The sequence below is a fragment of the Tubulanus polymorphus genome, chromosome 2 (assembly GCF_964204645.1).
Source record: "Tubulanus polymorphus chromosome 2, tnTubPoly1.2, whole genome shotgun sequence".
Classification (NCBI taxonomy): Eukaryota; Metazoa; Nemertea; class Palaeonemertea; order Tubulaniformes; family Tubulanidae; genus Tubulanus; species Tubulanus polymorphus.
The window spans coordinates 20,364,145-20,378,439 of NC_134026.1; the positions used below are offsets into that span (position 1 = coordinate 20,364,145).

The 14,295-nt window shown below is 40.5% G+C and overlaps 2 protein-coding genes across 2 annotated transcripts; one reads left to right on the forward strand and one right to left on the reverse strand.

Annotated features, from left to right (window-relative positions):
• The first annotated feature begins 2,054 nt into the window (after window positions 1–2,054).
• LOC141898851 (insulin-like growth factor-binding protein-related protein 1) lies at window positions 2,055–6,658 on the forward strand. The gene is made up of 4 exons (XM_074784983.1): window positions 2,055–2,528; window positions 3,528–3,671; window positions 4,870–5,046; window positions 5,657–6,658. The coding sequence occupies exons 1-4, from the start codon at window positions 2,084–2,086 to the stop codon at window positions 5,662–5,664; spliced, it is 774 nt and encodes a 257-aa protein (XP_074641084.1). The 5' UTR covers window positions 2,055–2,083; the 3' UTR covers window positions 5,665–6,658.
• Window positions 6,659–7,734: 1,076 nt separating this feature from the next.
• LOC141899016 (cytochrome P450 26A1-like) lies at window positions 7,735–12,163 on the reverse strand. The gene is made up of 5 exons (XM_074785167.1): window positions 12,117–12,163; window positions 9,735–9,918; window positions 9,112–9,609; window positions 8,392–8,808; window positions 7,735–8,103 (listed from the first exon to the last, which is right to left on the reverse strand). Exons 1-5 carry the CDS (start codon window positions 12,161–12,163, stop codon window positions 7,735–7,737), a joined length of 1,515 nt encoding a protein of 504 aa, XP_074641268.1.
• Window positions 12,164–14,295: the final 2,132 nt, after the last annotated feature.

The window sequence follows — 14,295 nt, forward strand, 5'->3', positions numbered from 1 at the left end:
CGGAAAAGCGTGGTTTTCCACAAAATGTTATCAACGCATGTGCGTCACTGGTTGAAATTGTGTTCTATTACACAGGTAAAACGAAGCTTCTTGAAAAAGACGATCGATGAACGAATAAATTCATTTTGCATTTCGGATATCGAATAAGATACGTTGTCGAAGTAAGTATGATACACGTACAAACAATCATGAAAATAGATATAATTCATATTTGATACAAATTCATGAGTATGAAAACTTTCTGCGCATAAGCCGGAGACAACTCGGGTTGGTTGAATCGAAAGTCCAAATACAATTAGCTTTGAGACAAACTGGCTCCTAAGGGTACCATTCCGGACTTCTTATTTTTACAGATATTCACATGAAAATCAAATGCCGAGGTTGGCATGAAATTTCTGCGAAAACCACAGACCTTTTTTAAGGCCCATATGGCCGGAAAGCGCGTAAATCCAGGGCCAAAAAGGTTCGAATGCTGGCAGCAGACTTGCTGGGCCGAAGGGCTTCTTCTCTGACAACTTACACAATGAAAAGCAAAAGATGCATCGAAGCTACTAAAAATGCTGGCAGGAGGTTGAGGTGTTCATAAAGAGAAGTGTAGAAATTCGGACGAAGAAAAAACTAAGAAGGGATGATTTTCTTCTTCTTTTTTAGGAGAAACGACTTCCATCGTATAATCGTGTTGACGCTAGAATTCATTCTTGCTATACACACGAGGCAAAGCCCCTGAATCGACAATTTAAAACGATTGAGATTTGGGCTCGTTAACGGGACCTTGTCTCGGAATTGAGCATTTAATTCCAGGTATCTAAATCCAAATCGAACCCCGGGAATTACATATCCAGGTTCGTCGCATTTGGCGTATTGTTGTATTTAATGCGAGTACGTACGTATACGTCGGTGATCTGGGCTCATTACGGTACATCGCTTTCATTGCCACCGTGTATCATATCGCTTTGCTGACAAGTCTGGAAAGCACTTGTAGTCCGGTCAGTTATAACCGAGTTATCTAATCGAATGCATCATAGAGAATCTATCACAAATAGATTTCATCTGTAATAATCTAATAACCGGGCGCTGTTACGGGCCGATTGAAGTGCCGGCAGCGCTAACATCGTTACGTTTATCTTCGCTTCGCTTTCGCGCCAATAAGGATATGAAGATTTGCTGACCTCCCGTGTCCGTTAGGGGCATCCGGCGTGATGGTTCGTGGCGGGCTGTTATCTGCGATTGTTCTCCGGAAAAATGACGAATGACGATATATCGATAGGACGGCGAGAAAATAAATATCATAGAAGAAGGCGAGACTCAGAAGTGGGCTACTTTTACGTCACGATGCCCAAAACCGAATCGTATTCGTGTTCGGATAAGAGTCGAATTTATTCGTATCGAATTATTGCAAATTTCAACTTTCAGAAAATATAGAAATAACCTTTGAAAAGAAACAATAGCGCATGTACTTTCTGATTCGATGCAAAGCGGGTTCGAGTCCTGTTGGCTGCTGCTACACTATAGCGGGTAACATTTCAAAGATCATCCCGTCGTGAGGTTATATAAATAATTCAATAGGATTAGTCTTGGAAAACCAAGACCCAAACGAATGAAATGCAAAAACAAACAAACGAACAAACAAACATATTATCTGGCGTTTCTGTTAACGCGCAACTTTCTTATTCTTACATCGCCACAGTCCAGTAGATGGCGAGTCCGTCGTTCGATACAAGCGGAAACTACTGTTATTTTCGGAATGCTTCTAATAAATTTCGTTAGTTCCTCTAACAACACTTACTAATACGCTCACGTTGTATCGCGCTGAAGAAAAGGGATATAGACGTATCATTATAGATTATTCGATCAATGCACTGAGATTCGTTGTGCGCCGAACATAAAAGAGCTATTGAAACTAAAGCTCCATCCACTATTGACACGGTCTTCCGTCTTGCGATAACCTGGAAAAGAAAACCGGTCTAAGTCCTTTATCAACTCACCTACCCCGCTACTTATCTCGAAATAGACTCGACCCCAAAACTACGGCATGTTTCTGCCACGTTGCGGCGGGAACTGTGTGTAGTGTTGAGTAGATACGATGGCGAACGGACTTCGTTTTCTAGCTTTCCTCGCGTTCGCCGTCTGCTTGGCGGCGGCGAAAGATGTCACCGGGAAGGAGCAAGGGGTCTGCGGTCAGTGCAGACCGGAACGATGTCCCAAACTGATCAAATGTATCGCCGGCATCACTAAAGATAGATGCGGTTGTTGCGATGTCTGCGCCCTGAAAGAAGGAGAAGTTTGCGATCATCCTCAGGCTCCGAATCGACACGTGAAAGATCTAAACTGCGGGGAAAATCTCGAATGTCGCCTGCGAGATGACCTCGACGAGACGTCAAAGCCACAGGGTCTGTGTTTGTGTAAATACAGCGACATTTTATGCGGCTCCGACGGGCAGACGTACGAAAGTGTTTGTCAGCTGTCCGAAAAGTCGTTGACGTCGGGCAAGAAGATCCGAGTTCAGCATCCTGGTCCGTGTAGAACTGGTAAGGCCTTGTTTCAGTCACGTCTATAACTTGGAATTCATTTGCAATTTTTACGCATGTACAAAGTGTAATGAAATGAAAGTTTGTAATTAGATGATATTGGATTCCCGGTCAAAATATGTATATAAACATGACAATTCAAAGATTGTGAAGATTTTATTCCCTCGTCTGCGATTAAAACTAATGGAGCTCACTGCATACAATATGTATATATTGATACGTTTAAATGCGCATAATATTTACTAACTTTGAAAGTGTGATATGATAACCTTATGTCAACAGTCAATATGAGTGCACTTAAGATTTCGATAAAGTCGCTTAATCTATCCGTGAAGCTCGTCGATCGTTATGCGAGTGGATAGATGTACCTCGTACACGGCTGCACATAATGCATCGGCTTTCAACCCGCGGTTTTTTCTATTATTCCGCGCTAATGAAAACGTCGTGGCAATGTCGGTAAAAAGGTTGACCCAAAAACCTCTTCTCTCCGCCTCACTGACGAGTTTGTATGTTGTTGCATCACATAGTTTTTTTCTATGAGATACATTTTGATTAGAAAAAGTCAGTGAAGCGATCAATAGAACGCAACCGATTTTATCCCACGTTTTAGTAGCTTTTATTTATTGAGATTTATCATAATAAATACGTATCAGAATTACGACGTTACCGTTCTTTTCTTTTTTTACCTGCCGACCAAGCTTTCATCTTTCTCCTAAGATTTGAGGTCGGAGAAGATCGAATCGAATGCTCTGGACGGACCGATAGGGCTGGATAGATCATTGCACTGCTTCTTAATTTCGCCACTATATATTAGGATAAGAATTCGGGAAATCGGCCCGCGCTCCCTCGGGACCTGCTGATGCTGATAATCGAATTGCATAGCTAGCTATCATTCAGTTAATTAATGCTATTTCTAATTACCGCTTGCCATGTACATAATATATAGCCATCATTATTTATAGTGATATTGAATCAAAATATCGTTCAATCGTTTTTCAGTTCCAGTAATCGTCACCGGCCCGAAGAACGTTCGCAACACAACAGGTTCGGACATATACATGTCCTGCGAGGCGAAAGGATTCCCGATCCCGACGATCGAATGGACCTGGACCAATGCGAACAAGGAAACAATTTATCTACCGAGTGAGTATGCGCAGCGGCGCCGTAATTCCGCAAAGTCCGAAGTTAATTTTCAATCAACTTTGAACTAGATTCACGCTGCCGAATAAAAAAATATTATGACGCGAGACGCCATGGTTTACTTTCCTTCTCAGCGTATCTATATATTTCAAATGATAATTGATTTGCTTGTTGATACGAGAAAAGCTAATCCGATTTTATGAATTGAAATAAAGAACCAATTGTGCGGATTACGCACAGGTTAAGGCTAACCAAATTGATACTTTATTTCTCCTTAGCTTAAAAAAGTTGGCTAGGCCGGCTGCCTATATCCCATGTACATTACTTTTTTAAATATCATGGCAGCTATAGAAATGAACTGGTATTATTGCGGTTTACAAAATGGCCCGACCGATTAGGAGAAACGAGGTATCATTTTTAGCCTAATAGCGAACCTGGAGGACCATCGCTTGCCTTAGGAAGGATATTTGCCGTTCTGTCCTTCCGCGAGCTACGTATCGTTGGCGTATAGGGCCTAAGCTCGATAGATCTGTATAATTATCAAATGCGTAATTGAGTACTTGCCTTAGTTCGCGATCGTTAATTAATACATTACCCCGATCGAAATAACAAAATCACACGTTCTAAATATACGGAAGCGAAGTTTATTTTTGTATCTAATACATCAGGAATGCATTCGACTTATGTATGAGCGTTACTGCAAAAAATCGAGCAGCTGCCGAGAGTGTTCATCGTATGCGCGGATCCAGGATTGCTTCTTTCCAATCGAACCGGGGATAGAATCGGATCAGTTGCCTAACCAAATTTCATATGACACCATAAGTTTGCGGATTATGGTTATTGATCGATAGACTCCTGTAGAAAAGATGGCTGTGAAAAGATCCAATTATATATCTCATGTCGGAAAATCAAGTCATATGGATGTAGGCTTATATATTACATTTCTCTTTCAACGGTGCAATCAGATTTTCAGTTCAATTTGTTTTCTCTTCTGAAAACTATCATTCATGGGCAAAAATGAAACAAAATTACGTCAAAATCTTAGTAAATTTATGTGCAGCAGCCATATTTATACAGCTGCAACACTAAGCACGATTTTGATCTGTTGCATAACCGAGGAAGTTTCCCGTTACACAGGTAGTTCAGGCTTTTTCTCATACTGACATACATGATTGTTGATTATTCTTTTATTCAACCAAAGGTGACGATCTTCACGTCTCGGTTAATTCGCGTGGCGGTCCTGATAGATTCGAGGTGACTGGTTGGCTTCAGATCATGAATCTGCAAGAACTACACCAGGGCGACTACGCGTGTTTGGCCCAGAACGCGCTGGGAATCAACTCCGCCAAGGCGCGGGTCAACGTCGTGTTGAAACAAGGTAATTGATAAGCTACAATAAAACTGCGCGAATCTTGAGTTTTCTGATTTTGCTATCATTCAGTCGAGGCACCAGTTTGGGGATTTTCTGAGTTATTCAAACGCGATGAATTTTTTCGGTACTAACCAGTTAGCGTCATGGTAGCTAGCTGGCAGCTACACTTCACCTGCTTAAGAAACAGGACATCCAACTAAGCGGAAACGCACATCTTCAGTCTATCTTTAACAATATCGTCTCGTTTTTATCCCACTAGGGGTGAATCCGAAAAGGGCTTCATTGTATCGCGTTCACTTTTCGTCCGTCGTCCGTCCGTTCCGCAGACGGAATCGGGTTTTCTGCGAAGTGTATATTTGTATTTTCATTATTGGTAGATATACTATTTTCTAACAACAATCTTTTGCAAAGGTTTTGAGCTCGCGGTATGTTCTTCGATAGATGTGAGTTTCAATGTTTTATTGGTTTCTGTATTTGATTGATATCGTTGAATAAGTCGAATATTGAAATATTCAGATTGTCGAGCATTTCAACAACTGTGCATGATGCCTCGATCCCTGGTCGATGTACATATACCAATGATTCCATCGCCTTTCCTTGTTTTATTTTCTTTCAGAATTGTGAGCAGCGTAATGGTGTTCCTATTCTCAAATGAAGAAGAATGCATGGGAAATGTTATAGATATTTCGAGAGTTGACTGACGTTTCATGTTCATCCTCCACTCTCATCAACTGATGTATTGGTGCTATATTTTTTATACATGTATACTTAAATCTAGGATAAATAGGCTTCGAAGTGTTTCGAAATATTTTGGAATTAGATATTCAAATGCCAGAAATCACTGCCAATAATTTAGCTTTCGATTTTCCAATGATTTGGTTAATCATGGTTGCAGTACGGTCGCTAAAATGAGATTAAAGTCATTCAAACTAGAGTGTAACCTCGTTATAACGAACTCAGATACAACGATTCATCGGAAAAAGCAAAAAGGAAGATTTGATTTATTTCATGCTGATTATAAGGAACTATTGGCTTCAACGGACATTTTTTCTGATACCATGAAGTTCGTTGTAGCGAGGTTCCACAGTCGCTTGTCTTGATCCTTTTGAGAGTACATGTTTATTCAAATCACGGTCGATAAATCAGCGGCTTGCTTGGTCAATCGTTTTACAAACGACTCGCTTGTAATGTTAGTTATACTAATAAAATGCGGTATTTCATCTCAAATGATGTGCGTAGTAATATTGTCTTGATAGTATTTCCGGGCCTCATCGTCAAATAACTTGGTGGTTAAGTAAAACTATATAGCGCCAACGAATAAATGCAATTTCTGAGACGTATAGAAATTAAAATCTAGCTAATCGTTACAATATGACGACGTCACGTTCGATTGTTTAAGAGGGATTTGATGACGATATACGATTTCGCTTCAAACAAGTAGAATCAGTAGGTCGCAGTATCTGTGATGAAACAATAAATGTCTAACAATAGTCGAATGAGTAAAATGTTTACTGAAATAATAGAAATAAACTTTGCATGTATTTCTGGTGGTTCCTACCACCCTTAATCAGTCTAAAATACTAATGAAGGGTGGTAAGGACCACACCCGAAATGTCTAATAAACTTTTTAGTCATTCAACAGTATTGCGGGATTTTACATTTATAATATACTGACTTCATATCGGCCTGTTAACACGAGAGTTTCAACTTTGATTCATATTTCAAAAACTCTTAAAAGTGCATTTTCACTATTCTTTCTGCATTATAAGGATGAAGATTGATCTTTCATTCGCCCTTATTTTCAAAGAATTTCGTTAATTTCCTTATTGCACAATGTTGAAGGTGACCCGCGTTGGCACGGTCAGGGCGTTGTTACGACCAAATGCTGACCTTTTCCTGGAATGAACTCCTATTCAACCCTCCGAAGTTTTACGAGAAACGGTCACTGATCTAAAGCTACAAGAGTCGACGAACTGTGACCGATAATTCACAGGAAAATTCCGTGGTTACATTGTACTTCCAATTTAAAGGTCAAGCGGAAGGCAGGAATGTTACGCAGTATTGTTGAAAAGCTTGACCACGCTGGTCAGCGAAATCCCCAGATGACCGATGTTTGTTTGTTGTTTGCCCGCATAGGCGACAAAGTTCGCGACCTACAAATGACCACCTGGTGACCGCTTTCTACCCCATAGGTCAAATATTCAGGAGTGTCGCGCATGTGTTAGGCATTTACGAACCCGAAATAATTTTTTTGGACATTAAACGGATATAAACTGATTTTTGTATATTGCGATAAGAAAAACAATATTATTAATACTGTATAAAAATACCCGTATGTTAATTAAACGATTTGCGATATAAATAATAATATACATGAATATTCGCATAGACTCGCACACAAAAGATATTGATATAAATAGATTGAGCCGGCAAATTATCAACCAGTAAATACATTTTGTCACTCAGACTAGATGCGGTTTAAATATCACTACGATAAACGTCCTTTCTGTACCTTTTTAGAACTAAAAGTAGTGCAGAATAATAAAACAGGTTTCCGTTATCAGCGCGCGTCACAGCAGGCGTACTATTAACTCAATATTTGGTGAATGCAGTACACCAAAGAATTATTGTACATGTAAGCCATCAATCGCCTTTTTTCTTTGGTTTGTGATGATTAATTTGATGTTAAAGTCTCTACACGGTGTGCGACCGAGGGCGAAATATCTGTTCGGCCTCCGTAAACTCCAAAGGCAGTCCGTCGATCGGATGCGGCACCGGAATCAGTTTCATTTTCGGCTTTTCGTTCTGCATGCTCCATACGGAGTTCTGCACCAGGGCGATCGTCAACGTTTTCAACAGGACGCCGGCGTATTCGCGTCCGACGCACGCTCGCGGGCCGCCTCCGAACGGCAAGTAGTCGAAATGCGCGGAGTCTTGGTCGTTGTTCGACAGTTTCGACCAACGATCCGGGTCGAAGTCCGAAACGTTTTCGAAAAGTTTGCTCGTACACTGAGTGTCTCTAATGCTGTATGCCACTGACCATCCTTTTGGAACTTGCATACCCTGAAAATATTCGAAACATGGAACAGTCGTTTTAACATGAACTTCAAACTAGGAAAATTACGTCGTGGTCATTGAACCATGACTACAGTGGAACCTCGTTACAACGAAGATTAGGGACCGGATCAATGTTCGTTATAGCTATCAGTTCATTATATCCAGTATAAAACAGCTATGATTATCCTATGTGGGACGAAAATCTAGGTTTTTAATAACCGAGGTTGTTATAACGGGTTCCGCTGTAGTAATGTATAAAATGCCATAAAAAAGAATTTTAGTTTAAGTACGTACATCAATTTCAAACGTTTTAATAGCTTTTCGGAATCCCGCTCCTACAGGGGGCGCTACTCGCAGGACCTCTTTAATCACTCGGTTCAAATAGGTCAAACGATGGAGCTCGTCGTATTTCATTCCTTCAACGTCGTCGACCGCGTGCTCCTCGAGTTCGGCTTGGATTTTCTGCACGACTTCCGGTTTCTGAGCCAGTTGCATCATCGTCGTACAGGCCGCACTGGCGGTGGTCTCGTGACCGGCGAACAACAGCTCCAAACAAGCTTCTTTCAACTCCATCATCGACAATTTAGTACCATCGTCGTCCGAGGCGTTCATCAAAAGCCACAGCGCGTCGTCGTGGTCTTCGGGCGAGTTCATTCGTTCAACAATTTGTTTCTCGATCGTTTCGAGTAGCTTTTCCCTAGCTTTCATTCCCTGCAAAACCGACGGTAAAATATTGTCGTTTGTATCGCCAGGAAAACAATTTGAATTGAAGCTCAACGAATACGATGATTTAGGAGGTTGACCGGTTGGACAGGTATACCCCACAGTTCGAATGTGCCCTCGAAAAGTTCTTGACAATTAGTTTTACAAAGAAAATTTTAAGCCTTTTTAAGCCCCTTTTGTCCTAAATGATCAGGCATTCAGTCTTTAAAGCATTGGCAAATCTGCCATTTTTAAAATCAAGTGCCCATTCCAGGTCGACCTCTTTTAAAAAGATCCGCCCTTGTTACCTACCTTGTGAAATCCGCTACCTGGTATGTTGTACGGCAGCGAAAATAGATTGTCGACCAGATCGTTGAATACGGCCAGCAACTGACCGATGTCGCGTCGCGTAAAATGAAATCCCAGCAGCACTCGCGCAGCCAGAGCGAAAGTTAGATATTTCGCTTCCTGATAGCCGAGTATATAGCCGTCTTCGCACCATCTAATCACGTGGCGTTTGATAGCCCGTTGCATCGGTCGGCAGTATCTCTCCAGCGCGTCGTGGGTGAACGCCTTCGCGATCAGTTTACGCCGTTTACGATGTATGATGCCGACCGAGTGGGAAAGAGCCCCGGTTCCCATCAGTCGTCGCGTACTCGCCGGCCACCAGGTCGTCACCAGTTTATTTTCGCCGAGCAGTATCTTGCGGACGTTTTCGCGGCCGATCACCCGCACCGTCGGCTGCCCGAGCAAATGCGTCTTGTAAACGTTGCCCAATTCCGTTCGTCGTTTCTTGAAAAATTCATCCGCCTATGGAAATAAGAAAATTCTGATGTTTACGATAACTGAAATATCAGGGGGTATAGAAATTCCTTTCGTTAGATTTTTTCTTGAAAATCCGATGTAATAAACACTTTGAAAGCGGATCAGTTTACCCCGAGTATTAGATTGAGTGTTTCGCCGATAAACGGAAGACCAAAACTTCCAGGCGGCAGTGGTAAATCAGAAGAGCTGTCAGCTGTGCTCAGGTTATAGTATCGCCAGAGACGTTGTACGAAGAATACGAGAATGATCGGCGTTAGAATCGACGAGATAAACCTCACCACAAGCGTCGGATACCTGAAAAATATAAAAGGAAAATACTTGCTATAAAATATGCTCATTAGGGCACCAAAGACGGGTTTAGGGGACTAGTCCACCCCTTCAAAATTGTGACCTCCAAAAAGTCTGGAAACTCGTTTTCAAAGAGAATTTTTAAAGGACAGAAAATAAATGCAAGTGGGTTGTGATGAGGGCTAGAAATGTCCCTTTTTGTCCCAAATTTCTCGGAGTGCCACCAGAGGCCCACACTACTTTTCGTGCTTGCAGTCCTCACATTGCCACATCTGACTTGTTCAAATAAAAGTTCCTTTCGAATTTTCAGGTCCACCTCTTCCAAGAATCCAAGATCCGCCCTTGCGGGCGCGGGTATTGGGGGCTATTGATAGTTTTCGAACATTCGTTAAATGAACGAATGATATACGAATATGAAATATTGTAAAACCGTTCTGCTTTCCGTTTTTATCTTTTAAACAAGTTGTAGAAATCTTGCTAAATAAAATTGATTGTATTTCGCTTTGTTTACTATATGTTACCAGAACGTAAGTCATTACGCGGAAACAGGTTTAGATTTATTTTTTGCCATGGCTATAATTAGAAAGATATTTCCGTAATTCAAGTATGCGCTATTAAAGATTGCGAGCTGTTTACGTTACCGTTTTATGAATGAAAACCAGGAAATACCACGTGGTCAGTGGTCATTCAACGTCAATGGTTCGTAATTACTATTATACTATAAACCGTGTTTCTGTGGCAATGTGCCAGCTAATGCTAGCGCATGTGACCTTTTGGAAAAAGTATTATTACGAAGTTCCTATAACAAATAACGAGGAAATTTAATAATTCCGGGCCAGAAATAGTTCAGTTATTTGCTAGTAAACATTTTCCTTCGTTGATTTTGTTGCAGTTGTTTCAATGATTGATTCTCGATTGAATCTTGATGGCAGTAGGAACCAATTTAGTCATCATTCTAATAGTTTGAATTATTAGCAAACGCACTATCTATTCGATTCTGAACAACAAAACTGAATGCACTCGTTCATTTATTTTTTTTCCAACTATCGTATGGCAATCAGTTTACGTGGCTGCTATTTCACTCGATGTGAACTCTCCTGGTCGGTACCGTCGAATTAACGCGCAGAGGAATGTTAAGTTGTTGGTCGGCGATCTTTGTTCGATTTCACTAATTGAAAAGTAACAGCACGTAACTGATCTCGCTTGTCCGTTTTTTGTGAACTTCGTTTATAAAACAGAGGCCGATATAGGGCCCTAGGAAGGGGTGCACCCCCAAATAAGGCATATCATATGATTAAAGGGGAACCACGAAAAACATCATCGGAAAACATTAACTCATTCTTTGAAAATACAGAGAACAAGATTATGAATCTAAACGGTTTTGCTATCGGTTCATTACTTTTCATTTTGCTGTAAAATTCAGGGCATCTTTTCGCGCTTAATCAGTCGAAAACGCGCGGTCTTTTTAAGAGGGGATGCGCACTCCAGCACCCTTCCCTTGGACCCGCCCATGTAAAAGATTTGTAAAAAATACGAGATTGAACATACGTTTTTGATATTCTGAGCTCGCGGCCGGATGAACCACTTTGCATTAGACGTACTCGGGCTAATCGATATTTGATAAGCCGGACACACTAGCGAAAACACTGACTAAACAACCAGCAAACGCCCGCTATTTTTCTCGAAAGAGAAGGAATACCATTTACATCAGTCGATTGTAAATCGAAAGGGAATGTGTAAGACTTTGTAACCGAGTAAAATAACGATAAAGTTTCGAAAGATAAATTTGCAGAAAAATCCAATTCTCAATTGTTAGGTCAGCTACTCACTGTCGAAAAAGTCACTCGATTAAGAAAATAATTTCTTGAATTGAAAATAAACACAATTCCTGCGATTAAATGAATTCGATAGAAATTCGAAGAATGATAAAGTTGGTTAATCGCTTTTGACAATGTTGGCTAATCGAGCGCACAAATTATTGATGATCAGCGAATGAAAAAAATCGCGCAGAAAATCTTTTAAAAATTGTTAAAACCAAGCAGCCACTCGCAGTAAAGATATTGATAATTTCAATGATTCATTGTATTTCATTATCAAAATCATAAAAAAATCATTATTTCAACTCTTGTGAATAATTTAAAAGCTTTGGAAAATCGAAAAATTCCCCCAAACACAGATTCCCAATCGATTTTTTTGTCACTCACGTTGTTTGGCTGGAATAGAGGATCAATACGTTATCGTCTGATTCCATCTTGATCTGTTGCGACGTTCGTTCAATTTCACGTGTTGCTTCGTTTTGACGGGGATTCCGATAATCATACGGCTTAATACCTATACGCGCACCTGCCTTAGCGTGGCCGAAAAGCGTATCAACTCTCAAAGCACACGTAACTTTTCAACCTTTGCACCACGCGTCGCCCGCCGGATGACATAGGCCCGATTTGGCAAAAACGCGTTTTAGCGCTTAATGAACATCGTCGAAAGGAAAGAATTTCGACACCAACTAGAAACCTGTTATCAAAATTGATGATCTGTTCTAAATTTCCTCATTCCGAAGCTATCAGGCGAATAGAAGGTCTTGCCTAAAACAGGCACGTCATCTGTGCATTTCATCGTTTTTATTAAAAAAGGAAAATAATTGCTTTTCGATCTTTTTACATTGTTCGTTTCATTACTGGAAGGCATAGCTAGAACGGGGGGGGGGGAGGGGAGGGACAATACATTAACAATTACGTTTATATGGGAACTGCTTGTTTATATCGTGTAGGCATCGTTACGATTGAAAAAAAATCCGTCAAACTCAGGAAAACCCATCGTGGCTCCAGTTGCTTATCGGCGAAGTGGTCATTCAGATAGACATTAATACCGGGAAATTCCGGAGCTACGTGTGACCGTGGACGTATAAACTAGATTATACGTCCATGGTGTGACGTAACGGCCTCGCATTTCTAGATAATCTTTGTTCATAAGATTTCTACATGTAATAGATATTCATTGAATTTTGTTTATTATTGATAGGTTTGTTACGATAGGTATCCGATTATCAGATAGAAACTACATTTCCCATTCGCATGGTTCGAATAAAAAAATACGACATTTTTGGACTTAAAAAAATAATATATGTTTCTCCTAAACGACTGGGTCATTTTTGTAAACCGCAATAAAATTCGAAATCAGCTCATTTCTATAGCTGCCAAATCTGTTGTGGTTAACCTGGCCTTGATTTAAAAACAGGCAAAGTACAGGTTAGAAAGGCGGCTGGTCGGGTCGGTTTTTAAGCTCAACAGGAAGGAGAAACGCGGTATCAATATCTTGCCTTACGTATGTGTTATACTTAAGATACAAATTAGGAGAGTTTTGTTTTCAGAAACTGAATACTCTTGATGACAAACAGCAATCGAGGGTCATCCTGGTCTAAGTGACCTGTATATGATCCCACGATTTGACCGGTACGAACGGGCAATGTACTTAAACCATAAGCAATTAACAGTTCCATACCGACGTATTAAATATGCATAGAAATCTACCCGAATACGAAGAATGCCATTCATTAATGCACAATCTACATTTAGACCATGATGATATATCCCGTGGTTTTTCGGTGTTGAAATTTCATCTTTTGAATTGGGATCCATCGAAGCTCAGGTGATTCGAAATTTTCGCCAAAATTTTAATGTCCCATAATCGATTAATCATATGATTAACGTAACTGTACATTTCAGGTGTTTTTATGCTTTGCCAATGATTGCGTATCTATTGTGTGTTTTTTAATACCCTGACCACTCAGGTTAAATCGCCACGCAGGGCATTATAAGCAGTTTTTCTCATCATCAGGAGAGACCTTCGACCAAGAAACACTGTCGCCACCGGGGTTCGAACCCACATTTTGCACGCGTCACTCACTGAAATAAGCTTCCGATAAATGCCGAGAACATTGCAATGTTATCGAAGGAATACCGATATTACGTAACGTCTGTAGATTTCTAGGAAATTTCGATCAAGCTATTCTATATCGTCGACGTGACATCGTGCTCGAATCCGGTTGTGGATAAGTAAAAAAACAACAACCAACAAATATGATTTATACGTTATTTATCAATACGTACAACGAAACTGTTTTAAGATATGAATATTGAAAACAATAATAAAAAACTTAAACTTGACATTCCTTCTTCACAATATTGCTTTACATTGCTGCCTAAAAGTCCATCTAAAAGACATTTCGTTTGGAACAAGTCTGCGCTACAAGTATTTTTCCAAGGTAAATGTTCAGTTAAAAAGAAATACATTGTAATACATGCTAAGGCTAGAAAATTGATACCCCGTTTCTCCTTTCTGCTGAGCTTAAAAGTTGACCGAACCGGCCGTCTATCTACCCTGTGC